This window comes from Penicillium solitum (genome assembly GCF_028829755.1).
Source record: "Penicillium solitum strain IBT 25940 chromosome Unknown utg000001l_segment0_segment0, whole genome shotgun sequence".
In the NCBI taxonomy this organism is placed as follows: Eukaryota; Fungi; Ascomycota; class Eurotiomycetes; order Eurotiales; family Aspergillaceae; genus Penicillium; species Penicillium solitum.
The window spans coordinates 3,992,043-4,019,783 of NW_027072121.1; the positions used below are offsets into that span (position 1 = coordinate 3,992,043).

General features: G+C 48.9%; 12 protein-coding genes across 12 annotated transcripts; 4 read left to right on the forward strand and 8 right to left on the reverse strand.

Moving 5' to 3' along the window:
• Nucleotides 1–720: 720 nt before the first annotated feature.
• N7455_001536 (1-phosphatidylinositol 4-kinase LSB6) lies at nucleotides 721–3,088 on the reverse strand (the record flags this gene model as incomplete). Its single annotated transcript, XM_040951447.2, has 2 exons — nucleotides 721–1,536; nucleotides 1,592–3,088. 2 exons carry the CDS (start codon nucleotides 3,086–3,088, stop codon nucleotides 721–723), a joined length of 2,313 nt encoding a protein of 770 aa, XP_040818366.1.
• A 1,934-nt stretch (nucleotides 3,089–5,022) lies between these two features.
• On the forward strand, nucleotides 5,023–6,019 carry N7455_001537 (putative GATA transcription factor (AreB); the record flags this gene model as incomplete). Its single annotated transcript, XM_040951458.2, has 2 exons — nucleotides 5,023–5,250; nucleotides 5,351–6,019. 2 exons carry the CDS (start codon nucleotides 5,023–5,025, stop codon nucleotides 6,017–6,019), a joined length of 897 nt encoding a protein of 298 aa, XP_040818075.1.
• Nucleotides 6,020–6,814: 795 nt separating this feature from the next.
• On the reverse strand, nucleotides 6,815–9,104 carry N7455_001538 (uncharacterized protein). Its single transcript, XM_040951534.2, has 5 exons — nucleotides 8,839–9,104; nucleotides 8,709–8,780; nucleotides 8,526–8,658; nucleotides 8,370–8,474; nucleotides 6,815–8,312 (listed from the first exon to the last, which is right to left on the reverse strand). Exons 1-5 carry the CDS (start codon nucleotides 8,917–8,919, stop codon nucleotides 7,120–7,122), a joined length of 1,584 nt encoding a protein of 527 aa, XP_040818625.2. The 5' UTR covers nucleotides 8,920–9,104; the 3' UTR covers nucleotides 6,815–7,119.
• A 972-nt stretch (nucleotides 9,105–10,076) lies between these two features.
• On the forward strand, nucleotides 10,077–11,866 carry N7455_001539 (serine incorporator domain-containing protein). Its single transcript, XM_065604019.1, has 4 exons — nucleotides 10,077–10,241; nucleotides 10,321–10,400; nucleotides 10,455–11,043; nucleotides 11,094–11,866. The coding sequence occupies exons 1-4, from the start codon at nucleotides 10,191–10,193 to the stop codon at nucleotides 11,814–11,816; spliced, it is 1,443 nt and encodes a 480-aa protein (XP_065462510.1). The 5' UTR covers nucleotides 10,077–10,190; the 3' UTR covers nucleotides 11,817–11,866.
• Nucleotides 11,867–12,074: 208 nt separating this feature from the next.
• Nucleotides 12,075–15,265, forward strand: N7455_001540 (ATP-binding mismatch repair protein PMS1; the record flags this gene model as incomplete). Its single annotated transcript, XM_040951448.2, has 4 exons — nucleotides 12,075–12,113; nucleotides 12,169–12,265; nucleotides 12,330–12,416; nucleotides 12,483–15,265. The coding sequence occupies 4 exons, from the start codon at nucleotides 12,075–12,077 to the stop codon at nucleotides 15,263–15,265; spliced, it is 3,006 nt and encodes a 1,001-aa protein (XP_040818365.2).
• Nucleotides 15,266–15,341: 76 nt separating this feature from the next.
• On the reverse strand, nucleotides 15,342–15,881 carry N7455_001541 (uncharacterized protein; the record flags this gene model as incomplete). Its single annotated transcript, XM_040950898.2, has 1 exon — nucleotides 15,342–15,881. One exon carries the CDS (start codon nucleotides 15,879–15,881, stop codon nucleotides 15,342–15,344), a length of 540 nt encoding a protein of 179 aa, XP_040818576.2.
• Nucleotides 15,882–18,940: 3,059 nt separating this feature from the next.
• N7455_001542 (uncharacterized protein) lies at nucleotides 18,941–20,699 on the reverse strand (the record flags this gene model as incomplete). The annotated part of the gene is made up of 2 exons (XM_065604020.1): nucleotides 18,941–18,983; nucleotides 20,563–20,699. 2 exons carry the CDS (start codon nucleotides 20,697–20,699, stop codon nucleotides 18,941–18,943), a joined length of 180 nt encoding a protein of 59 aa, XP_065462511.1.
• A 37-nt stretch (nucleotides 20,700–20,736) lies between these two features.
• N7455_001543 (uncharacterized protein) lies at nucleotides 20,737–21,001 on the reverse strand (the record flags this gene model as incomplete). Its single annotated transcript, XM_065604021.1, has 2 exons — nucleotides 20,737–20,850; nucleotides 20,897–21,001. 2 exons carry the CDS (start codon nucleotides 20,999–21,001, stop codon nucleotides 20,737–20,739), a joined length of 219 nt encoding a protein of 72 aa, XP_065462512.1.
• Nucleotides 21,002–22,057: 1,056 nt separating this feature from the next.
• On the reverse strand, nucleotides 22,058–22,504 carry N7455_001544 (acyltransferase family protein; the record flags this gene model as incomplete). Its single annotated transcript, XM_065604022.1, has 1 exon — nucleotides 22,058–22,504. The coding sequence occupies one exon, from the start codon at nucleotides 22,502–22,504 to the stop codon at nucleotides 22,058–22,060; it is 447 nt and encodes a 148-aa protein (XP_065462513.1).
• Nucleotides 22,505–23,260: 756 nt separating this feature from the next.
• On the reverse strand, nucleotides 23,261–23,584 carry N7455_001545 (uncharacterized protein; the record flags this gene model as incomplete). Its single annotated transcript, XM_065604023.1, has 1 exon — nucleotides 23,261–23,584. The coding sequence occupies one exon, from the start codon at nucleotides 23,582–23,584 to the stop codon at nucleotides 23,261–23,263; it is 324 nt and encodes a 107-aa protein (XP_065462514.1).
• Nucleotides 23,585–23,731: 147 nt separating this feature from the next.
• N7455_001546 (phosphotransferase family protein) lies at nucleotides 23,732–25,020 on the reverse strand (the record flags this gene model as incomplete). Its single annotated transcript, XM_040951128.2, has 2 exons — nucleotides 23,732–23,748; nucleotides 23,778–25,020. The coding sequence occupies 2 exons, from the start codon at nucleotides 25,018–25,020 to the stop codon at nucleotides 23,732–23,734; spliced, it is 1,260 nt and encodes a 419-aa protein (XP_040817785.2).
• A 987-nt stretch (nucleotides 25,021–26,007) lies between these two features.
• N7455_001547 (thioesterase domain-containing protein) lies at nucleotides 26,008–27,084 on the forward strand (the record flags this gene model as incomplete). The annotated part of the gene is made up of 1 exon (XM_040951955.2): nucleotides 26,008–27,084. One exon carries the CDS (start codon nucleotides 26,008–26,010, stop codon nucleotides 27,082–27,084), a length of 1,077 nt encoding a protein of 358 aa, XP_040817692.2.
• Nucleotides 27,085–27,741: the final 657 nt, after the last annotated feature.

A 27,741-nucleotide genomic window follows, 5' to 3' on the forward strand; every position in this document is an offset into this window, starting at 1 on the left:
TGACAAGGCTGCATATGCGGCCGACTATTCTTGCATGTAGGTATCTGAACAAGTGAATGGTCACATTTATGGATTGTTTATCTGTTTGAGCCTAGCCCAGGCGTGTTTGTGATGGCTCAGATGATGTCTCACAAAACAATGTCATTCAGGCAGTCGACAAAGTCTTACATGAGGGACTATTGCATCAAATCCTGGCATTATTTTCAGCACTATGAGATTTTGGAGCCCCAGAAGTCGAATACTAGTTACCCCTACCTCAGTCTGGGCTAGGATTTATATCTTGTGACATACTGCAGAGTCACATGCCGCTACTGGCCAACCTAGTCAACATAGTCGACAAAAAGAAAAAGAAAAAAATTAGGTGATAAAGGTATCATGGAATTAAGTCTCGTCAATATGCTACATGAGGCAGATCGCCCAATCAATGCGCCACAGCTAAAGGCAACCCCAACGGCCAGAGAATGTCTATATACAACACGGAAATCCCCCAAATCATGAGCATGTCCAGCAAAGGACTCGTGTGAAATGTCACGGAAAAAAAGAAAAGGCATAGTCGAAATCGTGAACAGGAATTAGGAACCGTTCCCCTAAGGAGGAGGACCCAACAGATACCCCGAGAAGACAACGCCGCAGAAGATGGCTGCAAATTAAATGAAAAAGAAGAAGGGAAGAATGTAAAAAAGTGAAAAGGTCCAAAGGGTAGTACAACACAATCAGACCTTAGCACCAGGTGAAAACAGGGTTTTTGCTCTTGACGGCTTCCAGGCGCTCGACAATCACCTTGCGCTGGTTGCCTTCCATGCCCTCTGCAACTGCATAGCCAAGGTCACCTTCGAGATCATCGCTGCCAAAAGTGTTAACATGAGGAACGCGGAAGGGCGTGGCCCCGCCGTTTTTGCGATGCTTCTGCTGGCGGGGAGGAAGTGAAGGCCATCCATCTAGAGAACCCCCGGTGTTTCGGCCACCGAAGTCATTTATAGTCGCAGGGCTACCGACAGAACCATCAGCACGTTCGCTGTCAACGTCAGTTCGACCGCGGGTGAGTTCGAACCGGTTTGGGTTGGGGAGGTCGCTTGGCGACGAATTCAGTCCCAATAAATCGTGTTCGGGAATTGGTTGGGAAGATGCGGCTGCACCAATGTCCATCTCTTCTTCATCAGGGTCGTAATTCATAGATTGGTTCCTTTGCCTGTCTGTGGAAGGGGCGCGCATCGGAATAGCAACAGGGACGTCAACCAAGTCATCCCATACACAGACTCGGGTCCGTCGAGTCAGCTCAAGCGGGCCATGATCCGGTTGCTTCAATGTTTCCACCACATTCCAGGCTTGACCTTTCATGACAGCGATTTGTCGAGCGAACATGCTCTCTTTGAAATCATCATCTTGCGCAAAGACACCACGCAAGGCCATCTGTGTACCACTCCACCAGGCTGTGGATGTCAGTAATGGAAGGAAATGGTCACGGGTTCTCTGCGAGAAGGGTTGTCCGATCAAGGAAACCGGTAGGAAAAGCCAACCGAAGGGGAAACTGCGCCACTACAAAGTTGTTAGTGTTGGAAAGTAACAATTACACGCGAATTCGAAAACTTACAGCGTCTGGATGTTTCCATGGCCAGGACAGACTGTTGTCAATGGCACCTAGCTGGACAGAAGCTGACTGTTCCGATGAGGCTAGTGGGGTTCCCGTGCGACTGATAGCCATCATTGTTTCATGCCGCTTGTAGGGGTGGAAGGAGGAATTGGGGGTGCCATTCGAGTTCACGGAAACAGGACGAGCTGGGGGCATAAGCTCGTCTTCATCGTGCTTAGGCTGTGGCCCGGTTTGTTTTGGGGGCTCTGCCACGATAGAAACTTGCTCTGTTCCCCAGTCAATCTTGACCATCCAGTTGTCCAGACCTCGATCGGTATTTCGCATGATATAATCCAGAATCACAAGTTTCTCCAACTCTTCGCGGAAGGATTGCTTGAGATTCTCGGTCCAATAAAATCGGCGCTCAGCACTTTCGTCACGCGAACCGGCGGGCGAGGGCACATAGCCCGGATCTTCGTCATCCTCGTCGTCTGACTGTGCCCCCGATGGACGACAGGCCTCGTTCCATGGCCGCTTCTTGCGCTTCGGGGCATCCTGGGTGCGGAATCCAGTATTCGCCTGGTCAGGCCAGGGATGTTCTCGGAGGAAAATGTTGGCGTCCTTGAATCCCTTGAGGAAGACTTGGAAACTGCCAGCCTTAGGAGGCAGAACTTTCTTGCCTTTCCATGCCTTTCTCCGATCCCAGAAATCGTAGAAGAACGATCTCGAAGACAGTCGTACGATCCCGGTGTAAGGGACGAGGTTCGTGCGTAGGCGGGCGTCGAGAACGTATGCGGCGGCTTCGGAGACGTAGGAGAGATTGGGAATGAGACACGCGCGGCCGAAAAAGCAGGGGAACAAGTTGCGGTGAATCCATTTTGTCCATTTGGGATTCCGTGAGGCGTACGGCTCTTCGTCCTTTGGCTTGAACACACCCACCACTTTCCCTTCGGGGTTTCGAGCAAAGTAGCTGCCCGAACTCCCTTGTGAGATCATCCGAGGATGTACGTCCATTTCAATTGCAAGACGCACACTTTCGATGATCTCCTCGTACTCGGCGTGGGCCCTTCGTTGTTGAGCCTCAAACTCATCTGACTCGAGAGCTTCGGCGCTCACAGGGGTAACTCCGGGAGGTGCCTGGAAGACTGAATGATAAATCTCCAACTTCTCCTCCTCATAGCTTTTGCCCTTGACGCGGTTGATCTTGAATTTGGAGGCAATCTCGTCCGCCCATTTTTCGAGACGCGCATTGATGGCTTTGATATCCACCCCGGAGTTCCGACGACCTCGAGGATGCTGGAAACCACTGTGTCTGCGTCGATGGCCTGGGGGAGTGTGGAGACCGGACGCCTGCATCTGGGCTCTGGAGGAGATGGGGGCGTATCGGGGAGCAGAGGTGGACGCTGTTGATAACGCGCCGATGTCTTCGTCTTCTGATTCATCATGAAGGTAACCTCGTTCCTCTTCGGCCTGGGCGAGCCGGGCGTATCCCGAAGTGGCAGGACGAGTCTTCGGCATTGTGATTGAGGGTGGTTCGATCTATGGGGAGATGAAAACGGGCAAAATAAACTCGTAGGAAAATGAGAGGAAGGCCGGCAAAAGAACGAAGGGACACCAAAAGAGGTTAATCCATCACAGAGAAGACAAGAGAATGAAAAGACCACTGGTGGATAGAATAGAGAGTTGATAGAGTGAAGGCAGTTGAAATAAGTGTCACCTATGTCCGGACGCCCAAGGGGGCGTCCCGAAAGTATAGTTACAGTTAATTTACACGGGCGGTGTTGTAATTAACGGCAGAATGTAGTAAATTGTGTGACGCGGGCAAATCCACCTTGTTAATGACCGTTATACAATTACGCACCGCCACACTCTGTCTCCACCCCCCTAATCGAAAGGGGGTCTCGATGGATGGATGCATCGAGTGCTGTGTGTTCAGAGCCCTGAAACATGGCTGGAACCGCAATTGATCTCCATATGGGACCCCTCCATGACGAATTGGGATATTCAGGGGATGGCAACTCCATATACGGAGTACAGAGTACATAGACGGTCAATGTTGGTAAATCCGCCACGCTGGCAAATATCCGCTCCGGTGCAGGAAATTTTATACGCATAAAACCCCGTCTAGGAGTTGATCACCCGTAAGCAAATCAGATGGCGCAGAATGGATTTGATTGTCGCGCTTCCTAGTATCAAGAGGCTGGGGGTCTAGAATGAAGAGGCAGAACAGAGCAGGTTAATTGAATTGAATACATTCTTTGCGAGACAACATGTTAAAACATTGAACGTTGGCGCCCCCTGACATGCCGTATTAAATAATGGCTGATACTGGGGCAATCGTTATCCCGATTGTTATTATCGCGTCTTATCGTTCATCTCAATTCTGCATCTTCTTTCAACCCCTACCCTCACCTATCTTCGGCCATCATGTCGTTAATTTAAAACTTCATTCTTTTTTTCGGTCTTAGTAACTTCTTCAGACACAATAATTGTCGGGAAGTCTAATACTCTCCCTCCTCTACGGTATCGAGAATCATTGCTCGCAAGTCCACATCGCATTGATCACTAAGGAATTAATTGGCTTGATATAGACCCATCGACTCCGAGTCCTGCTCCGAGTCCTTCGTTCCCAATCGCATCAGTCGCGCGACTCGCTTGATATATACCGTTTCGCCTTCAATTCGGTCTAAGGCCGGATTTCAATTGACACCTACCTCTCCCCTCCACCGTGGCTTCCACCCTCTATCGGGCGTCGCCCATCGACCCGGCTCTCAAATCTGGTTCTCCACAGGAGCGTGAGTTCCCTTACGACTTGTCCGCCGAGAATTCTTCCGCCCGTCACGCGTCCAACGGATCTATACCGTTCTCTACGACACTACCGGATATCAAAAGCGTGACCAAATTCGGCTCAGGCGAGAGTGACGGATACCCAGGCTCTTCTGTTAGCACATCGCTTCCTGGACTCGCAGCTCTGGCCTCGGTTGCTTCAGCGCCTACCTCTAATCTTCGGTGTGTTGCTACCCCATACAGATTCTAGATGGAAACCATTCGTGGACCTTTTGGATGATCTATCTTGTTTGCGTAATCTTCAATCGGGCCCTGGAGAGCAGTAATCCGGCCCCTCATAAGAATTCGAATCAGTTGGCTAATCCATATATTTTAACTCCCTTTTTTTTTAGTTCATCCAGTGATGCAAGTATGAATATGGCAAATATGACATACGCTACATCATCACCGGCAGCTACGACAGGAGGACAAGGGAGTGGACCTGTAAGTGTTGAAATATGCCCTTATATCAAGAAACTGTTATCGCGCGCGGTCTTATCTCTGGGGAGTTATCGAATGTCTTGGCGCCACTCGATCCGTGCACCCGCTTTTTCCCTTTCCTTATCGACTCAAATCTCTCACAATCTTATCATCCTCTTCCTCTTCCCAACTTCTATACCCTCATAATGGCGACCACATTGACTGACGACAAGCGACCTCAATTACAGCCCGTTTGCCAAAATTGCGGTACCTCCACCACCCCTCTGTGGCGGAGGGACGAACTCGGTTCAGTCCTCTGCAACGCATGTGGACTCTTCTTGAAACTGCATGGCCGACCTCGTCCGATAAGCTTGAAAACAGATGTGATTAAAAGTCGCAATCGCGTCAAGACTGGCCAGGGCCCTAAGCGCAAGGTGAGTTCGCGATTAAAAAATTTTCCTCCACCGGTCCCTGCCTCCAAGTTCCACCTTTCTTAGATAAGAACATGCGCTAATCGAGATTGTGATTCCGTAGTCTGGCGGCCCTGTCGATACCAATGGCATCCCACCGCGATCTGAGGCGGGGACCCCTCCCCTCGGCTCGCATGGATACCGTCGCGCGTCGCGCAAGATGTCCTCGGGTCATTCGGATCGCTCCAACTCCCCCGTTTCCCGGACCGAGACACCTGGCTTTGGCTCGATGCACGCGCACAACTCGAATATCGCGCCGCAGCACATGTTCGACAGTGTTACCCTGGGCGATAGCATGACCTCTTCCAGCGGCCTCCCCTCCCGCCAGATGCGCCAACCCTCTCCCTCGGCAGTCGACCGCCAACTCGATTCCCCCCACACATTCGAAAGCCTCCTGGCCCTCAATACATCCCTGAAGACACGCGTTAGTGAACTCGAGTTCGTCAACGAGCTCTTCCGCGGTCGCGTCACGGAACTCGAACAGAGTGACGCCAGCGCCCGTCGATCGGAGATGATTGTACGAGACTCCGAGGTTCGTTTGAGACGGTCTCTCGAGGATGCTCAGCGCCGCGAGGAGGATCTCAAGCGTCGTGTTAGCGATCTCGAGCGCCAGCTTGGTTCTAGCAGCACTGGTGACGCCGAGTCCGGTGAACCGGTCGCGAAAAAGATCCGGCTGTCGGATGTTGTGGAATCTGGCGAGGATGTGCTGGTCAAATCTCCCAAGAGCGTTTAGGTCTTGCGGTACCCTACTATTTCCGGCCCTTTCCCATCTGCTTATTTCACTCCAACATCGGTCCATGGGTAGTACAAGCTTTCAACTTACATAAAGCTTGCTACTCTACTCCTAACCTCTGATATTCTTGATACCCTTCATGGCTCCTTTGTCATCACTGACGGGAACTTTAACCCAAAAAAGCTACATACTATTGAATGGTCTCAGTTTCTCTTACTTTCTTATGTGCGGACGTTTCCCCAAACGTCTTGTTTTAATTTGCTTTCCTTGCGCTGTGCTGTACGAACTCCTTCACTATGCTTCTAATACAATACTTGATCCCTATCCTTCTCTTCTTCCAGAACTCAAATCTCCGGAAGATCAATGGATCGGTGGTCCATCTGGGAAACGTCCCGTCATCCAGGTGTTTTGCCTGGGACGTTTCTCTCAATGTGCTAGTTGGTGCTTGCAATCATTATTATTTCAGTTTGCTGCTTTCATGAAGCAATGCAACAGTTTTTGATTGATTTAGGCCAGCTTGACAGGTCTGCGGGCCGGGTTTTCTGTTTTTGATTGATTTAAACGAACGTTCTCGCTTTCTGTGTTGCGATATCTACATGTATGCTAGGAGGGAAATGAAAGTGTCATGCAAATCTTCGGCTCGTGGCAATCTTAAGAGCTCGTTCAAACATAGCGTAGATGTGGCGGCAAGGTACATGTATGCAATTGAGAACGAATATTGAAGGACATCCTCCAATTAGATTAAGACCGAAGCAACTACTATGTACTTCGATAGGTTGAAGAATACGGCACGATCTCCAGATGTACAGTAATGAAATTGACCAAGTTCTGGCCCATGGAAAGCTAGGATAAACCAAAGAAAGAAAGCCAGACGCAAAGTACTAAGTCTATAGAGAAAACAGTGCATCATGGGTATACCAAATGAGGACACCAGCCAAACAACATCCCTCATAAAATGTACTCTATGAGAAGTCATAACAAATTGCAAAAGGATCTGGGCAAATGTGCAAGCACGAAAGCAATTCATAAGCCCATGCTTGCCACGTAGGTCGTGCTGCACCTAGATAATCCAAATTGACGGAAAGAAAATATCATCAAACTCACGCGAGTCGGTGGTCCAGTTTCTTGCTCATGACGTTATTGATGTTCTTCTCGCGGATAATGGTCCACAGACAAACAGCGATACCAAACAACCCGGAAACAAAAGTCATGAAATAGGCTGTGCGATAGCAGCCTAGTCCATCGGGGCACTCGCGGTCGCCATCGTGGCTGACAACAGAGTGTCCGTCGTAGATGCTACCGTATAGCAAATTGAAAATGTTACCACTGAACACAGGGGCTAGTGTCATGACGCCCCAATTTTGGGACAGGCCGCCGATACCGAAAGTGTGTGCCGTTAAGGAAGGGAAGACGCCGAACAGGAAGCCGTAAGCAATTCCGGTAAAACCGGAGACAACGACGAGGCTGTTCGGGTTGGAAATGGCGGTGCCGGCAAGCTGGGTCAGGGTAAAGACTACCGCCGACAAGAATAAACACCAGATGCGGGACATACCGAGCTTCTTGACTAGCAAGTCAGAGCCGATACCGCTGAATAAACGGCCGAGGAAATTGCCGAAGGAAAGAATGGAGACGTGCATGACCTGGCGGTGTTGGATGAACAGGTCTGTTGCGCTGTCGTCGTAGTATAGCCACAGGGCCTTCACACTGTTGCCGATGTTGTTGATGGTCATCAAGCCGATACCGGACAAGAGTGCCATGGTCAAGAAGAGCTGCCAGAACTCGACTTTGCGGAGCATGGCGACACCTCTGATGTCGTTTTGGTGCGCCTCGATGGCCACTTCGTCCAGGAAGTCATCGTCAAGTGTATCGAAAGAGGGGCGTGGGCGGTCGTGCTTGGATACCAAGGTGGAAGTCTCGTCGTCATTGGCGAATGCTCTGCCTTGGGAGTTCGATGCAACCGAGTGCGACCGCGCATGCGCGGGGTATTGTTCGCGATCAAAAGCGGTAGAGCCATGTAGATCGGAGTCTTCTGGCACAGATCGAAGGTCGCTGGGGTTGTGTTCGTGTGCGTTGTGTGGGATGGACGAATACGGCTCGCTGGCGAGGATTCGAAGGAATGGAATTGAGGTAAAAGACAGAATCGAGGTTCCGAGGGCTAGAAGCAAAAGAAAGCGGCCGGTATCATCCTTGAAAACGAGGGTCGACAAATTGGACCAGAATAGAGCGCTTAGTCCAAAGGCGGCCATTGGGAAAGCGGTTGCCGTGCCGCGGTGTTCGGGGAAGTTGGCTGCCGCTGGAATCATTGTGTTAACTCTATCAAGCAGAGTCCTTGTGTGAATACGTAACATACCTGTTTTGATGGCACCGCCAAAGGCAGCGCAACCGCCCATTCCAGTAAGGAAAGCGAAGACGCATAGGAAGACAACCGGCATCGATCCTTGGCCATTGTCATATGCTATAAAACATTAGAGCTGCTCGATCGTGGCACGCTAATATCAAGACATACCCATATAGATTGGGAAGTAGCCCAGGCCCAGGCAAATAGAGCCGATAAGCGCGACAAGTCGTGGACCGCGGGAATCTGTCAATAATCCCATTGGAATCCCCATAGCATACATCCCCAGGTTCCCCGCGACACCCTAGAGCTTGTTAAGACCCGCTTACCGGCACCGGACACGGGACAACTCACAATAAAGTTGCTCTCGGTCGAAGAGAGCTTCATTCGCTGTGCGAATTGCGGCGCCCACGCGGAGTATGCATACTGACACAAGTTAAGCTTAATGATCCTGAATGGGGATAAGATCGGAGATATCACGTACATTGGTTCCGCATGATAGGGCGACCAGCGTCCCCGCAATGACGGAAATAATCCGGGCAGTTCGGTGGAGAGAGTCAGACATTATGTCGTTCCTCTGCGAGTCGTTTTTGCTGATATCTTGTGCGATACAAGTGGTTTAGCGGCGGGAGCAGTTGATTAGGCCGTAGACAGATGTGCGGCCGACACTGACAGAAACATCGGACCCGAAATGAAAGACGGAAATAGTGAAAAGAGCGAATGGAGTTATATAGGAGAATTGAGGGAAGAAGGCCACTTGGGAGTTTTCAGGAGCGTACACTTAGGTAAGGACTTGGAGATGATCTCGGGGGGCCGCGTGGTCGGAACAGCCGTCAAGCAAGCGCCAAGAAAAGTTTGCTCCACGTCAACTGATATATAAATACGATGGAGAATGAATTGATTTATAAAGAAATTGTGGAGGGAAACGGAAAAAAAAAGAGGGATGGAATGTAGTAGATGTACTCTGTCGTCTTAGTCCCACGTTGCATCCCCGATAACACACATCAAGATTATGCAAAGCCGTCAAATCCTCCGGGATTGCGCGAATCGGGACTCGTCATAGTTCGATTACACGACCAAATGCGTTTTCTCCACACGCGATAAGGCGTTAATGTTGAGATTAGATACCTTAAAGACCTCATTAATGCCTGATTTTGACTATTAGTTACTATGATTTTACCGGTTAAAACACCAACCCGGTTTTTATTTGTCATGTGCCCTGCCATACGTTAAGTATGTATCTACCATGAAAGTATATTATAACACCCAGGTGGCACCTGGGCAGGTTTTTGGGTTTTGTAATATCACCTACACCGTCAATTTCCCCCGAATTCATTGAGCAGAGAGAATAGTTTGTGCAGTGGCAGAGAAAACCCGTTGCATCGTATATATATATGTACGGCATGCTAGGAGTAATAGCTATCCCCGATGTACACATATTCTCCATATTGTCTTGAGATAAGCGTATCGCTTTTCTTTCATTGTGGATAATCTCGCAAGCACCTAGGAGCTGGCTCAAATATAATACCGAGTAAATCGATACCTTTGTACGGAGTACTTCCTCCAGTACTATGAAAAAGAATCTTGATAATGTCGAGGGTCATGGCGGGGGTGGAGAGGCTACTCCCAAATGGGCAGGCCAAAAGAGACCCGGCACGTGATATATTTTCGATTTGGGGATATTATGTAACACTCATGACGGAGGCGGCCTCAGGTGATGATCTTCAATTCTGATCACTTGCCTCTCTCCACACTCTCATCGACTCTAGATCTAGACTTACTTCTAAGGTTTTATATTAGAACCAGAACAGTGGGTTATATATCTGCACTCCCAAGATGGGTGCCCTCCTTTCCATTCCGCTCTTGGCCGTGCCGAGTGTTGGTACAGTATGTTGTCGCCTACCAAGCTCCAGTTCACCGATACGCTCGTTGCACAGTTGGCTAACTTCATTCTCTCCCTCAACAGCTATTGACAGTCGCAACATCATGCTGTGGAGCAGCGACATGTTCTGCAGTATGCAGCGCCTGCGGAAAGTTTCAAAACAGGTACCACTTATCAGCTGCCTAGTGCGGAGAACCTCGGACTAACAAGGACAACAGTATGGCGACGAGAATCGCCTATGCCTTCATCCTTTTGATCAATTCAATAATCTCCTGGATTATGCTCACACCATGGGCTCTGAAAAAGTTGCAAAACTTGACCCTAGATTACATGGAGATTCGATGCGACGGGAAGGAATGTCACGGCTGGGTCGCGGTCCATCGTATCAACTTTGCCCTCGGTCTCTTCCATTTGATCTTCGCCCTTTTGCTTCTCGGGGTTAAAAGCTCGAAAGATACTCGCGCCGCTCTTCAGAATGGGTTTTGGGGTCCGAAGATCATCCTCTGGGTGGCCTTTGTCATCATGTCATTCTTTATCCCCGAACCCTTCTTCTTCGTCTATGGCAACTATATCGCATTCTTCTGCGCCATGCTCTTTTTGCTTTTGGGTTTGATTCTTTTGGTGGACCTTGCGCACTCGTGGGCGGAGCTATGTCTGCAGAAGATCGAAGACAGCGACTCTCGTGTGTGGCGCGGTCTGCTTATTGGCTCGACCCTCGGCATGTACTTGGCATCCTTCGCCATGACCATCCTGATGTACATCTTTTTCGCGAACAGCGGTTGCTCTATGAACCAGGCTGCTATCACCGTATGTATCCCCCATACCACAAATCTTGGTGCCCAACTGACTCGTCACAGATTAATCTGATCGTGTTTTTGATCATCTCTTTCGTTTCTGTTCAACCAGCAGTGCAAGAATCGAACTCTCGCGCAGGACTGGCTCAGGCTGCAATGGTCACTGTCTACTGCACCTACCTCACCATGTCTGCCGTTTCGATGGAACCGGATGACAAGAATTGCAACCCCCTCATTCGGTCCCGCGGAAGCAACACCAGGACTGCCACTATCGTCATCGGTGCGATTGTCACTATGCTGACCATCGCATACACCACCACACGCGCTGCCACCCAAGGAATTGCCTTGGGGTCGAAGGGCGGTCATAGCTACATCCAGCTAGGTACAGATGACAACGAGCACGGTTTGGTGACCCAGCAACCAAACGTCCGTCGGGAGATGCGCGCCGAAGCTCTCCGGGCTGCTGTCGAGAGCGGCAGTCTTCCTGCCAGTGCCCTGGATGATACTGATGACGAGAATGACTACGACACCGCGAAGGACGACGAGCGTGGTTCAACCCAATACAACTACTCGCTCTTCCACATCATCTTCTTCCTCGCCACGACATGGGTGGCCACTTTGTTGGTCCAGGGATTGACGCTGGAGACTACAACGGATTTCGCACCGGTGGGCCGCACATACTGGGCCAGCTGGGTGAAGATTGTCAGCTCCTGGATTTGCTATGCTATCTATCTGTGGACTCTGGTCGCGCCTGTTATGCTACCGGATCGCTTTGGTGTTTATTAGGTTTTTGGGGGATTGGTTTTGCGCGTTAACAGCGATATGTTGCTCCTGATTGTCTATTTTGATTTATATTCGTAACTGAAGTGCTGAACAATTAAATGAACATATCCACTTCCTTGCAGTGCAAATAAAGCCTAGATAAAATAGAACAGGGGCGTCATCGAATGTATAGAGCTGTCATCCAACCGGCCCACCGCGGTCTTGGCAAACCCACGCGTTAAGTGAGACGCGTGCCAACTTGTCCTCCGCAGACATCATGGGATGAAGATGGCGACAATCCAAGCCATCGAGGCCCGCTCTGTATGAAATTCGATGTCTTTCTGTAAGGCCCCAATCTGACCAGCGCATTAATTAGGTACACCAAATCCAATCGGGTCAAGTCATCGTGGACTTGTGCTCTGTCGCCAAAGAGCTTGTTGAAAACAGTTTGGATGCCGGTGCAACGACGATCGGTGGGTGAATAACTTTCCGGATATGATTTGTGACACATTTTCTGATGATTTTGGGGGATTTCAGAGGTCCGATTAAAGAATAATGGACTGGACCTAATTGAGGTCCAAGATAACGGCAGCGGGATCTCGCCGGAGAACTATGAGAACGTCGGTGAGTTGTCACACCTCCCTTGGTACATTGCGCTCAAGCTGATTCCCTCTTTTTCTTTTTTTCTAGCATTGAAACATTATACTTCTAAATTATCATCATACAATGACCTCTCGAGCCTGCACACCTTCGGTTTCCGGGGCGAGGCGATATCCTCACTCTGCGCGTTGTCCGACTTCCACATCGTCACAGCACAAGAAAAGCAAGTTCCCCGTGCGAATCGGCTCGATTTTGAACAGTCCGGGAAACTCGGAAAGACACAGATCGTTGCTGGGCAGAAAGGAACGACCGCATCGGTAGAAGGCATCTTCAAGCGGCTTCCAGTACGTCGGCGAGAATTGGAGAAGAACATCAAGCGGGAATATGGGAAGGTTCTGAATCTGCTACATGCCTATGCATGCATTAGCACCGGAGTCCGATTCAGTATCAGGAACACTGTGGGCAAGACACGGAATGTGGTGGTCTTTTCTACAAATGGAAATAAGACAACCAAGGAGAATATTGCCAATGTCTATGGCGCGAAGACATTATCCGCTCTGATATCCCTTGATCTAGAGCTGGAGTTTGAGCCTGCCGCGGCTTCGAAACGGGCTGGCGATGATCAACTGAGTAAAATTCAGGTGCGAGGCCATATCTCACGTCCTGTATTCGGCGAGGGCCGTCAGACTCCGGATCGTCAGATGTTCTTTGTCAACTCGCGGCCATGTGGCCTGCCGCAGATTCAGAAGGCGTTTAACGAGGTTTACAAGTCGTTCAATGTCTCGCAGTCGGCGTTTATCTTTGCGGACTTTCAGATGGATACAAACGCTTACGATGTCAATGTTTCGCCTGATAAGCGCCAAATTCTACTTCATGATGCGGGGGCTATGATTGAATCACTCAAAGTTTCTCTTTCACAGCTCTTCGAGGATGCGGATCAAACTGTGCCGCAGTCATCGGTTAAATCAAAGCCTTTGCCCAAGCAGCAAGCACTGGCATCACTTCCAGGATTCGTCACTGCTCGGGAGCTGAGCGAAAGCAGTGGGCTTAGAAGTCCAAGCCAAGATCGGACGAAAGAAAGCTCAGTAGAGACCCCGGGGGCGAGTCAACAGAGTGCGATTCAGCGTTTCGCGAGCTCACAAGCGAGTATGGGAAGTGTTCAAGCTACGCCATCTCCCGCTCGATCGATGAGAACACCCCGCGCTGCAGCCAGTCGCTCTTCGATGTCGACGCCAGCCCCAACTGACCTAGAAACGCCTGCGGAGGCTATCTCCGACGATGAGCTTTTCGTGCGACAAGCCTCCCAAGAGGAGCCCGAGCCAACCCCTATCTCACACGAACCCTCGTCCCATCCATCAGCTCCTGACGAGACTCCATCTCGCGTTCGTGGGGACCTAGAAGAAGTCCCTAACATTGTCCAAAATGCCTTCGATAGAATGCGTCCACGGCGCGAACCCGCCGAACTGGCTACCATCACTATTGGTAACCGAACTATAACTTCCATGGTCGGGAGTGGCCCCCCACGAAAACGAGTTCCGGAAGATCCACCTCTAATGAGAGAGCCGCCCCGACGGAAGAGACGGATACACACACCATCACGGCCTAACATCTTTGGTCAACATATGAAATCGTTTGCGGCACCTGGATCGCAGCTGGATGATAAAGAAGATGAAGAGGCTTCTGCTGATGAAGATGACCAGGATGAAGAAGATGAAGATCACATTTCAAGTGAAATCGAGGATACACAAGGCACTGAGCAAGAGTCTGAAGATGAGGGCTCTCCTCCGCCTGAGGATGCCGAGTATATTCCCGATCAAGGTGGAGCTCAATCAGAAACCGAAAACACTGAGGTACCTGCCGCAGATGAGAATCTCGACGAAGCTCAGAAGAAAGCGCAGGAAGAAGCTATGGTTCAGCGGCTCATCCACGAAGCCGAGGAGACTGCTGTGCTTCCCCAAGAAAACAGCGCAAACCGTGCAAAGAAGATGAGCAAGGGCGCTGCGCATCGCGATGCGACTACACACCTTGTCGGTACGGTAGATGGGTCTATTTCACGTGTCCAATCCCAACTCAACACATTGCAAAATACTATGCAAGTGGGGACCGAAAAAACGCAAGATGAAGCCACTGACATTGGGGCAAAAACCGCCGAGGACAAGCTTTCCTTGACTGTAAGCAAGAACGATTTCGCCCAAATGCGTATCATCGGCCAGTTCAACTTGGGCTTCATCATCGCAGTCCGTCCAGGAGAAGACCACGATGAGCTTTTCATCATCGACCAGCATGCCTCTGATGAGAAATTCAACTTCGAGCGCCTGCAAGCTGAAACCGTGGTGCAAAACCAGCGACTTGTCCGTCCGCAACGCCTCGATCTCACTGCCGTTGAAGAAGAGGTTGTCCTTGAGAACCGCGCCGCTCTTGAGAAAAACGGTTTCCTCGTGACTGTCGACGAAAGCGGTGATGAGCCTATCGGTCGTCGGTGTCAACTGGTCTCCTTACCGCTGAGCAAGGAAGTGGTATTCGGCGTACGAGACCTGGAGGAATTGATTGTGTTGCTGTCAGAGTCAATTTCAACATCAAATGGACTATCAGTACCACGACCAAGCAAAGTGCGCAAAATGTTTGCTATGCGCGCTTGTCGCTCAAGTATCATGATCGGGAAGACCTTGACAAGCCGTCAGATGGAACGAGTCGTTCAGAACATGGGTACTATCGATAAACCGTGGAACTGTCCCCATGGTCGACCGACGATGCGACACTTGATGAGTTTGGGCCAGTGGGACGAATGGAATGAATTTCAGGAAACCGAAGGACTCGACCCTTGGAAACAATACTTGGAAGGAGAGGACGAAGATGAAGAAGACGAAGAATAGTCCACAACGATACCCTGTGCGTAATATAGATGTATAACAAGAACAACAAATTAAATGAACAAAGATATGAACCCCATCACCACCATTTCAACCACCCTTTCGCCGACTGATCCACTTTCTTCCCATTAGCATCAATATCAACATGTCCATTTTGCCCATTTACATTGCCATTCTCAAAAGCCCCATCCAGTTCCATATCACTATCCCTCCGATCATCACCATCCTCACTCCCATGTTCCCCATGACCATTTTCAACAGCATCCATCATATCCTCCAAGGCCAGCAAATCACGCTCAATCATCTCTGCCCAATTTTGCACATCCCCAATCTCCTTTAATCCCTCGCGCGTCTCATCCGCGAATCCAACCCACTGCTGATTCTGTCGCGCTAGTCGCTGCGTATTCTCTGCTAGCTCGGCTTCTTGTCTTTCCAGCGCTGCTGCGTTGGATTGGATGTTTGCAGCACGATCGCGAAGCGGCGCTTCGAGGTTTGTTCCAACTGAGTGGAGTGTTGCCGTAAAGGCTGCCAGCGCTTCTTTTTGTTGTTGGTCGTCTGTGGTGTTTGCTGGGTCTGCGGTTGAGTTTGAGTTTGGGTTCGGTTGGGGGGTGGGGTCCATGGTTGTTTATTTGGTTATTTGGTTCGGTTTGCGTATGGATTTGTAGACTATAATCTTTGGAGAGATGATGTAGATATGTAGCTTGTTCAGGATCTCTAGTCCTCTTTGTATTTTGGATATCTGGTTACTGATATACGAAAGCTGTAAACAAAAGATCGACCCCACCCGGCACATGTCATCTCTGTTGGCATCCGTTCCCCGCTCTAAGTCATGGAGATTTGTCGATCAATGTCTTTATTTTAGAGACTAGAACTTTTAGTCCCTTGGTTTTTTTTAACTTGCGAGGGGATTGTACATTTGACTTATTTCTCAAATATCGGTATGCTGGGCTTGATCACGCGAATTCTTTGATATCAATGTCAAATATATGTTCCCGTTTTATATAGTTCTCCCAATTCCAAAATTATACCCCCATTTCGTCATTCCTTTTTGGGCTGCCAAGAGACATAATAGGTCTATGATTTAAATATGCCTCGATCAAATTTAAAAGCAGCCAAAAAGGAAGGAAAATTATGCCTTGTTTTAGACGGCTGGGAAATTGCACTCCAGAGTATAGCGTGCACCGTATCGAAGACAGATCACAGAGTCTATCTAGGTAATGTTCATGTTCCTCTTTACTCCCGATAGACATCCCTATTAAACCCATCATTAAGATCTCTATCGTTAGCCTCTAAACGCCTCTCTCTTGAAAGCACCTTATCGTGACTATCATCACCTACGCCCCTCTCTATAAGACGCTAACCGGCCAGGTCACTCACCTACAATATCACCTACCTACCTATATTTATAAAGGCGCCCCTCTCTTTCGACCGTCACCTCGCATACGCTATCATCCCATAATACCTCCCTCCCGACGTACGCCTCTCAATTTACCACCCACGCGGTTAGTACCCCCCACAGCTCCCCTCTTGTTAATACTATTCGACATACCTCACCTTTACCCACTTCGTACACGACAAAATGTCTTCCAACAACAACAGCAATTGCAACAACATAGAGTCTAAGCTCTTAGAGGTCGTCCTAAATTCTTACTAGCAAATCCAATTTTGAATTATGGTCAACCGCACTTAAGTGCACTATCTCTGGCTTTTAGGGTAACTTGTTATTATAAGCAAGTTGTTATTATACTCTGCGGCATCGGAGGAATTTGTATAATAATGTCATATTAGGCTTTGGTCAAACGGAATAGTTTGTTAGGGACAAACTTAGAATAATAACGGTCAGAGGCTTATAAATAGTCCAAGTAGTTTTTAAGGGTAGGTTGGAAGACATTTCGAGAATGCTGTATTCTTCTAGCCTAACCGTCAGCTTATAAGTGATACGCTAGAGTGATAACCGTCATCTTGGATCCTATGTTGCCTTCTGTTTGTAACTACCAACATCTCATTTTCCATGGGCAAGGCTACGCTTCTCTCATCACGGATGCTTTTTAGAGAGAGAAACATAGCTTGGAAGTCTCAAGGGCTAGGTCTACGGGTAGTGTAGAGAATTAATCAGCCAATTATATCAATGTCGAGAGCTTCGGACTCAACATACAACGCAGAGTTTCCTAACGTATGTGTAGGGGCATAGATGAGCCTTGACTTGATATAACCAAAAATCTGACCCACTTATATCAAACGGGTGCCATGGTCTAGTGGTATGACGACACATTGTGGTTGTTTCAAATCTGTGTTAGCCCCGGTTCGATTCCGGGTGGCGCCATTTCTTTTTTTTCCCTTTCGATTTCAATAGGGTTTATACTGGGATAACTTATAGTATCACAAATGTGAAAATATATCACATCTGATAGGTGCCATGGTCTAGTGGTATGACGACACATTGTGGTTGTTTAAATCTGTGTTAGCCCCGGTTCGATTCCGGGTGGCGCCATTTTTTTTCTTTTTTTCCCCCCCTACTCTCGTTTATATTATACGGGCTGGATGGCGAAGAAGGGAAAAAGTTCGACCCGTGACTTAGAAGGGGTGCGTGGATTCATGTCCGAGGCCGTAGGAAATATCAGATATTGACGTGACGCCATGGGGCATATCGGCCCATCCGTCTATCGGTATACTATACACAAGATAGTCGGCCGCTTATGCGGGCTTCTAAGGTTTTTCATGTCTTTCTAGATGTATACGAAGGCGGTAAAAAAAGCATACATTGTGCAAGAGACTTTTCTATGTGTACCTTTGATGGAGCCAATAATATTCATGAGATCGACTTGTTTATATTGAATCTCCTCGGAAACGAAAGGAGTCATTTGTAGGTCTACGTATGATTATATGCGTTTTACCACAGGGACTAGAAGCCATTATTACAGAAGACGAAGGATCATAAGCAAAGCTTCAATCATCAAAAGGGTAAAATCAAAGAGGTTGGGTAAGGGAGGTTTACTTTTCATCAGAGCCTTGATTTTCCAGACGCTTAGAAGTATGTATCAGTCGTCTCGTGATATACACACTGTTCCGTTCTATGACCGCCGATAACAAATCAATACTTGCATTTCACCTTAGGCAAAGGGATTGGTTTCCCACCCCGCTTCAGCTCGATGTTTTCCCCTCTTCCCACGACATCATACTTGTGAAAGTAATACTCCCCGAAGACCCCCAACTTCCCACCATGCCAGAGCAGCCCATGAGCCTTTTGAACAGTATAACCATGGCTCTTCTTGTTCTTTTCCAGATTGTTGACACCTGACGCATCGGTTGATTGAAAAGGCTCTTCAGGCGGGATTGTCGGATTAGTTCAAGCAGGGCATGAGTCGTGAGTTCTATGTGGCTATTTCAAACCCGCTCTGCTGCAAGTTCATGATTGGGGTTGAATGCGAGGAACAATTTAGTTCGGATACCGCTGGTAGACTCCTTACCGTCCATTGACAATTGAAGACATAAGATTGTGTATTGCCATTAAAACAATATTGCGATCAAGGGATGTACAACCTCGGAACTATATGTGAAAAGATTGGAACCGGAAAGATAGGGCATAAGTGAGGATTTGCTTGATAAAGCAAAAGTATGAGGCCGTTTCCATAAATTAGGTGCCATGGTCTAGTGGTATGACGACACATTGTGGTTGTTTTAATTCTGTGTTAGCCCCGGTTCGATTCCGGGTGGCGCCATTCTTTTTTTCCCAGACGATCTTTCGATCCTTTCATTTTCTACAGGGTTTGAACTGTTCTAACTCATAATACCACAACCAGCCCATTCTCATATCTAATAGGTGCCATGGTCTAGTGGTATGACGACACATTGTGGTGTTTTGTTCTGTGTTAGCCCCGGTTCGATTCCGGGTGGCGCCATTACTTTTTTACCTCCTTCGATTTTAGCTGGGTTTATAAACTTAAGAAGACATATGAGAAGAAATCTGAGAAGAAATCTAAAAAGAAGACCAAAAAGACACGACAAGGCTGCATAAGTGGCCAACTATTGTTGTAGAATATGGAAGTCGTCTGCATATGTAGTTAATGCTTTTGATATCTAAACCCTAAATTCTAGGTATAGATTCTAGTGCAGTTCCTTCCTTTTTAACCTCGCTTCCTTTTCTCGATCCTCGTCAAAATAGATTCATAACATCGGCTTTAGTCTCGTACAGATACTTCGCGAAAAGCTTGGTGTATAGTTCACTGCCACAATCAACAACCCTCAGCAGCAAATTTAGCAGCAAATATAGCAGCTCTAGCAAGCTTCATCGTCCTCTAGTTCATTTTCCCGTTCGAAACGATTAAAGCCCTCTCTCCGAGATCCAGAGAAGTTCATAGGTCAACCAGTTAAGTACGACACGTGGGATGCCTCTATCCATGCAAAGCTCGCTATCGACGGACCCGCCATCGGAAATTCCATAGCTTAGTTCTACTACGTATTTCTCAATTTCTCAAGTCAAGTTAAGGCTATAGTTCCTCCATAATTCGCATCCGCGCGTGACTTCGGTATCCACGACTACCACATGATCCTCGACCAACTTTGACGTGTGTATCACAATCTGAATGAGACCTAGGAAGCCGAAGATAGTCTCCTTTCAATCAAGTAGGACACCGATTCTCTCGCCGCTTATATCACTAAGTTCGAAAGGGTTCTTTATGAAGTTAGAGGTTAAGAGTGGCCAGACGTTACGACCCTCCACTTTCCACACACTTTAGCAATTGAATCTTCCGCGTACGTACCTAGAATTTATTAAGATCGTATAGCAGCTCGCCGGGTACAATTTCTTTCACTTCGAACACGTCAACTTCTTGAAATACCCACCACAACAACGGGAAAATAGACCGACCTCCCAGCCAATTCAGTCCAACTTGGTTCTCTTAATCTAGAATTAGTGGCTCTCGAATCTAGTGGTATTTGCGACTACGATGCTACCATTACCAAGTTTTTAGTGTCATCTAGGTACTAGATGGATTTTTTTCGTGGGGGTTATATCACGATCTGCCTCTATCATATGGTATCACATACATACATACATTGTCATATGCCAGAGATGGGTTGCTCTTTCCCATTTGGGTTGCCTGCAGTGTTTACATACGTGGGTTAGCTCTTCCCATGTACATATTCAATCCTCTAGGATCTACCATTATACTTCTCCTCTTCGCCTCGTCTTTACTTTCCTAGTTTGAATGTACTCTTTCTTTGTTGGTTGACCTAGCACCTAACATACTTTACCATATATCTAGGGGCTAAGAGTGCTTCCTTCTTTATAGGCCACTAACATTATCATGATATTTGCTCGTTCCTTCTCATCCCCCACCTTTTCCACTACCACTACCACTAGCTCTTCCTCTTCCTCTCCCTCTCTCCTCCCTCTGCATCTGCCTCTTTCTCTTCCTCTTCTGCTTTTCTTCGTCATCTTCCACCTCCACAGATAATGTCAAAATTTGACCCACTTATATCAAACAGGTGCCATGGTCTAGTGGTATGACGACACATTGTGGTGTTTCGATCTGTGTTAGCCCCGGTTCGATTCCGGGTGGCGCCATTTCTTTTTTTCGCCGACCATTCTTTATTTAAATGGGGTTGATATCTTATAGCTTATCATTCTTCAACTAGCTCAATTTTTATATTAAATAGGTGCCATGGTCTAGTGGTATGACGACACATTGTGGTTGTTTCGATCTGTGTTAGCCCCGGTTCGATTCCGGGTGGCGCCATTTCTTTTTTTTCCTCCTTCGATTCCAATAGGGTTTGAACTATATGCAATAATAATTTATTATAACCATAACCCACGAAGTTTTTTTTTTTACCTGCCCTAATAGCCCCGATAGCGCACCCTAATCGGTTCTTCTTATATATGTACCTATAATCGGAATTAGAGCCGCGGTACTCGTTTCGCTTAACGAGACAGTTCCGGATTCCTATATCATCGTAAAGTAACTCTTCTATGCTAACTGGACCGTTATAACACTAAAAATATAGTAGGAATGTATGTAGGACGGCGCCGTCGACTAGGTTGGATACATGGACTTTTCCACCTCGCGGGGGTCACATATGCACAGTTCCGAGTCGCACTAGGATCATGTGTGGTGTCTTCTGTGGTGACGGGTGTCGCATATCGAGGAAGGGGAGAGTGAAGATTAGAGAAATCACAGAGAAAATAGAAGCGCAGTTTAGAAAAGGGGCGAAGGTTCATAGTTTCTTGAGACAACAGCAAGAAAATACCAGATAGAGACTATTAAAGACCACATTCTGATTCAAGTTCTTGAATACAAAGGTTTATCTCGATCTCTTATTACTCCTGTTGATTACTCGTCTCGGGCTATTAAAGTAGATTTGATATATAGGGATAGCTCTTCATGTAATTTTCAATCAACTTGCCCTTCTCGTTGTATGGATAGCCTCAGTCAATCCTCGAGTAAGCTTCAAGCTTCAAGATCTCAAGTGCTGGTTTCGTCTACTTCCACATGCATCGCTTACAGTACGTCTCGTAACTGGTGTCAACTATCTACACTCTTTTTATTGTTTCTCAAATCCTGATGCCAAAATCAACAAGTCTTCATTAAGGATGGCTCTGTGAGATCATTGTTCCTATACGTCACTTATACAATAATTTATCACAATTTATTACACGACTCATGTCTAGTAGCTGTATGACCGGGAGATCTATGGTATGAGAGCATCCGATGAAAACGTAAAAACAAACGAGACTGCAGACGTGCAGATGGGAGAGTCAATAAACACCACCCATTTTTACTCCGTGAAACAACCCGATCACTCTGCTGCTGCAAGCATCCGTTGCTCCACCCACCGACCGAAGCGCACGCACGGCTCGTCAACCGCAACCATAACCCGATCCGCAACATAAAAAACAACAGAAAAGACTACCAGCCATCCCAGCGCCAAGCCCATCGGGTCCCGCCAGCCTTCGCGTCCCACTATGGCCCATATCAGCGGGAATACCCGATAACCAAGCCCGTGCATGACGGGCCCATGCATTAGATATAGACTGTACGAGATGCGGCCCAAATACTGGACCAACCGAGATTCGAGACCGCGCACCAATAGCCCGTCGCGTGGGCTATGTGCCAGCGCCGCAACAAGTAGGATTGCCCCAACGGACGGGTAGAAGCGCCAGTCGCGCTCGTCATGCGATGGGATCAGCACCGCCAGCGTGCGGTATCCCGGCGTACGCGAGATACAGTAGTCCGGAGCCGACATGAGATAGAGGCCGACGATGATGATGATGATGATGATGATGATGATGGCAAGGGAGCACCTCTCGTGTTTGTCGTCTCCTGAAGCGGGAGAAGTTGATATCCCTCGCGCCCAGAGCCATTCTGGCACTCTTGGCTATCAAGGTTCTCATTTGGATACAACACCACCGTTTCCGCAATGATTGCTCCCGCTAGAAACAAGACGGCCACCCACTGCGTGATTGAGTAGCTATAAACCAGAAGCGCAGCTAAAATGCCCATCCGATAGTGGAGCCGCAACCGTACAGTGATCAAAAGCACCAGGAACAGCAGCATCGAGCTGCGATATTCCATCGGAATGGTCCACAGATGCACATCATATGGGGGGTAATATTCGTCCCAATGGCCGTAGCCCAGCATCCGAACCACCATGACCCCCCCAACTCATCAGTTGGGCCCCCAGCCCGGCGAGTCGCGGTTGATGAAACTCGGTTTCGGCACGGATGATAGTACGATCCGCCGCCACCTCTGCCGGATAATCCCATGCGCCAGCGGCTATCAGCAACATAGTAACAAAACTGACGATCAACGGGGGCAGGAACAGCCGTGTCATTCGCCGGAATGCGGATGAACCGATGACCTCGTACAGCTCGGCCGGACGGCCGGACGTTCCACCTCGATGGAGGATCTGCCAGGCCCGGTAAGAGAGGACAAAGCCGGAGAGCACAAAGAAAATGCAGACCGGAGCAGATCCGGAGTAGATAAGGCGAATAAATGGGAGCTAATGGAAGTGCTCATTGTGGGTGAACTCCTCATTGTGGTGTGCACAGTAGGGTTCCCGATGGCCGTCCTCGGGGGTCAATCCATAGCCATAATTTTCAAAAGTTTCAAATGCGGACAGGATGTGATAATTCACTACACACCATGCACCCAAGCCACGGAGGCCGTCGAGATGTGCTGTGCGACAGAGGGGCTTACTGTCAGTGCTGCTATGGTACTGCAGAAAGGTTGGAAGTAACAGTGCTTGCACAGCGCGGAGAAGCCGTCGAGCACATGGCGCAGGTTTGGACACGCTTTTCGAGGAGGGTGAGCCGTGAACGGCCATATTCAGTCTAAACAAGGCACATGGAACTCCCTAGTCTAAATCATCGGGTCTGGGAGACCGAGTTATATCAGAAGGCTTTCGCCCCTCGCGTGGGGATTAGGGCTATGCAAGCCCGTAATACAATATAACACAATCCAGTACAATACACTACAATACAATACGACCTGTAAATAAACGTGAGAACAGTCAGTACGTATTGATCTGTAATTCTCCTCATACACATCATGCCTGAAATCCTTCCATGGCGGCTTCTGCCACCCCGCGCCAGTGGGCCACGCGGTCCTGGGACTGGCCTCGCGGGCACACCTCGACAATAGCTCGAATGTGATTGACGCCGTCTGCATCATCTCCTGCTTTGCATTCAGCTGAGTCTGCTTCAAAATATGCTCTGCCCCTTTTTCGCGGCAGATTTGCTCAAACAATTGCTCCATGCGGGTCTGCTCTGCCTTATTGTCAGGGTCCCATTTCATGTTCCACAGGAATGCTCGCGGGGGGTTCCACCTCGGGCCGGGAACCACCCCGCTGAACTCCCAGTCTATGACCGCGGTGATTGGACACCCTGGCTGGTCCGGGTCGCACATGATGTTGGCAAAATGTAGGTCTTTGTGTGCCATGATATAGGGGACGCGGTTGAGCTCTGTCTGGTTGTCTTGCCGCTGCAGTTGCGCCATGAACTCGCGGATCCGAGGGATCAAGTCGCGGTAGGGCTCCAGAGAGGGATGGGTCTCGATCGCATGGACATACCGCTCGAGGCAGCCGTTCGTATAGTTGGTGTAGCTAAAGAACCCCTCGGCTGGAATGGGATTGAGACTTTCGAGCGTCTCCGTACTCTTGACTCCGGCCGAGGCAGACCAGTACTTGTCCAGGTCCGGCGTCTGCCAAAAGATTTCGTCGATAGGTGGTCCGAGGGCAATCTCGCCCGTCGGTGTCAGGGTCAGCCCGCCCACGTACCCCTCATTCCAGGGTTGCGCATGCAGCTCGATCAGGTAATCGGTCAGTTGGTGGACCATCTGCGTCTTGACCTCATCGGATAGTGTTGCATAGATCTGATCGACGCTGATGCCGGACGCTTTCTCGAGTAGTGTGAACTCATGTCCGATCACATTATTCTCCGTCGCATCGTACCGGATAATGGCAGGTACGGGAATGGAGGTATTCTTGCCGATCCAGGTCATGATGCCCACTTCGTTGCGTGTCTTGATGACAGGTAGCTGCCGTCCAGAGACACGCAGCACGAGCGTAGTGGTGCCATCCTTGTTTTCTCGTGCTGTGATACCTTGTAGTGAGGCGAAATGGATGAGATAGATGGAATGAAAGGCGGCATTAACCTGCAGCGGCTCGATTGAGGTTGGTGCAGGGAGATCCAATGATAGGATCAACGAGGTGATAGTTTCCGCGCTCAAGGCAGGAGGCAAGTAAATGTCAGGGGTGCCCATTGTGAGGATTTAGAAACTCTCTGAGAGGAGAGACAATGAGAAAAGATTCTTGAAAACAAGGATGACGAGGCTCTCAAGAAGACATAAGTTTGGTTGGTTGCCTGGGGTCAATGACTGCGTAATAAAACAGTGCTTTCTTTGTTTTCGTAATTTATATTTTGTATTTCAAAATTAGAGGTAGATCGCCGTCGGAGAAGCGGTGCAGGCAGTGGGGCAGATAGCCATCGGAGACGCGGTACGAGGAAAGCTTGGATTTTAAAAGCGGACTTGGCCCCCAAGTTTCATCCGCCCTCCGCCCCGCTATGATACATGTAACTAACCTTGGAACTCTTGGACTTACGGGGTGGGGGTAGTATATGTACGCACTCTATTACAGCCTAGCTGTATCAGATGGACTCTGTACGGTGCGTGTCGAAGTCAAGCCGACCATACATGCCTATTAAGTGGATCCTCGGAAGGTGGATCGTTACACAGACAGTAATCAATAATGCTTTACAGGACCACAGGATAATGGTGGGGCGTGCGCTCAATATCCCCGCCGGAAGGAGTCCCAGGAATGCACTCAGAGTCAATCGTGGTCGCTGCCAGAGACTAATTTACAACACTGGTAAGAATTATTTCCTCATCCTCCTTCGTGACCTAGCCAGGCTACTTCGTACCGATCGTGGCTAGTTCAAAACAAATGTGGCTAAGAATTTGTTTTGTACGTGCGCAGGCGACATTGGCGTCTGGAGTCATGCTGGCGAGTTACTCTATCTCTCTCGGGAGGACCGCCAGGTCAAAATCAATGGACGACGCGTAGAGTCGGCTGGGATCGAAAGTGCTCTCTCCACTGATAGCGTTCAAGTGGCTGTTTTGCTTCTCAATAAGGCAGGGGGTCGGAAAGAGTTGGTCGCGTTCTTCTCCCAAGAAGAGGACCCCCAAATGAATAATTTTGTCGTGACTGCAGAACTGTCAGCGAAAGCTAACCGTCATCTACCACCTCACATGGTGCCTCAGCGCTTTATCTCCATCCCTCACCTTCCATTAAACGGGAATGCCAAGGTTGATACAAAAAGACTCAAGCAGGCTTACCTAGATGGATCTCTGCCATATATCAAAGCCAGAACCACAAAAGCAGCCCGCGCAAGCGAGGACCCAAGTTGCTCGGCAATCACGATGACAGACGAGGAGCTAAATGGGCGTCTTTCCAAAGCGCTGATTCATTTCCCTCCGAGCGCCGAAAACAAGACGAGAGTAGAGGCATCCAAGCGACCTAACATGTTTCTCTTCTTCGTCGTGACAGGCATCTCTGTCCAATACCGCTTGCCAGCACAGCGTCTGCCTACCTACCAGGTCATCGGCGTGGATCATCTCCGCCCGAACCAGCCTGAAGCATATCCGTCAATTACCAGTATGGCGGCCGACCTCACAGAAGTTCTGCGCAGACAACAACCACGAGGCCCATACACTCTGGGTGGCTTCTCATTTGGGGGGCTTGTTGCCTGGGCTGTCGCGAAATATCTCGAGGCGCAACATGGCGAGACTGTACGTCTGATTTTGATTGATAGTGAAGCCCTTGTACAAGCGCCGATCCCACCTCAAGCCAGCACACAGGACTCTCAATCGACGGCCGCAGAACAAGAAATATGTGAGAAGATGTACGAGCGGCTCTTTGACATTCCCAGCCGTGAAATTGCGGACCCCGTCACCATACCAGAGCTTGCTGAGTTCCGGGATATGCTGCTCACCCAGGCGCACCACAATCTCGTCATTCATGATGTCTTTCGGCCGGAAGTGCTGCACACACCTGTTTTGTTAATTTGTCGCTGCATGGAGAAAGGGGATCATCCAGAAGAAGTGCGCTTTGATGGCGAGTCTCATCGCCACCAAGGTGCATGTCAAGGAACAAATGGATTCGCCGAGTTTGCCGGGGGCTGTCTTGATGTCCGCTGTGTGCTTAGCTCAGATCATTATCCAATGCTGAAGGAGGAACGATGCTTGCAAGCAATCGGCAAGATACTGGAGGAGGATTGGCACGAGAGGGAATTATTGTCTCGTGTTTATCGGCATTATGAGCAGTAGTTGGCAAATATTAGCATCAGCACACCAGGTGATCACTATTCAATGAGAAAGGAACTACGTTATCCGTTCATCAATTTACCACTAGTTGCACGACTATGGTGGCCGACAGTAGCCACTATTCGAAATAGGTTTTCTACAACTCTTTGAGGACTGCCCTGATAGCGCATGAATGAAGCAAGTATGCTGGTCATCATTTAAGGTGAACTGTCGATACTGCAGGCTTATTGAGTAGCAGGGGAAATCTGCAGGGCTGGTACCTATGTCCCCACCCCTATCCGAATTAGGCTTAGTAGGTATAGTTTCTTTGTTTGGGTGGAGATGAAAGAAAAGTGGAGCACCTTCCCAATTAGGCCAGAGCGAGGTCAGTCGCACCTTCTTCACGAGCTGGACCTGCACGTAAAGCAGATCCCCCCCCAGGGCTACCTATAAAAGGGCCCCACCAAGGCTTTTTAAACTTCCTCTTGTCAACCACCTCCTTCACAAGCTTCCCGGATCTGATCTGGCACGGTTTCCCTGATTTTATGTGGTAAATGTGAGCATCACACTCTCTTCTCAGTCGAGTTCATCTGCTGACAATCGACAGCCTTAGTAGATCTACAGGAACACTGCAGACCCTGTACATGTCGTACAGGTACCGTACGTTACCCTCCCCTGCAG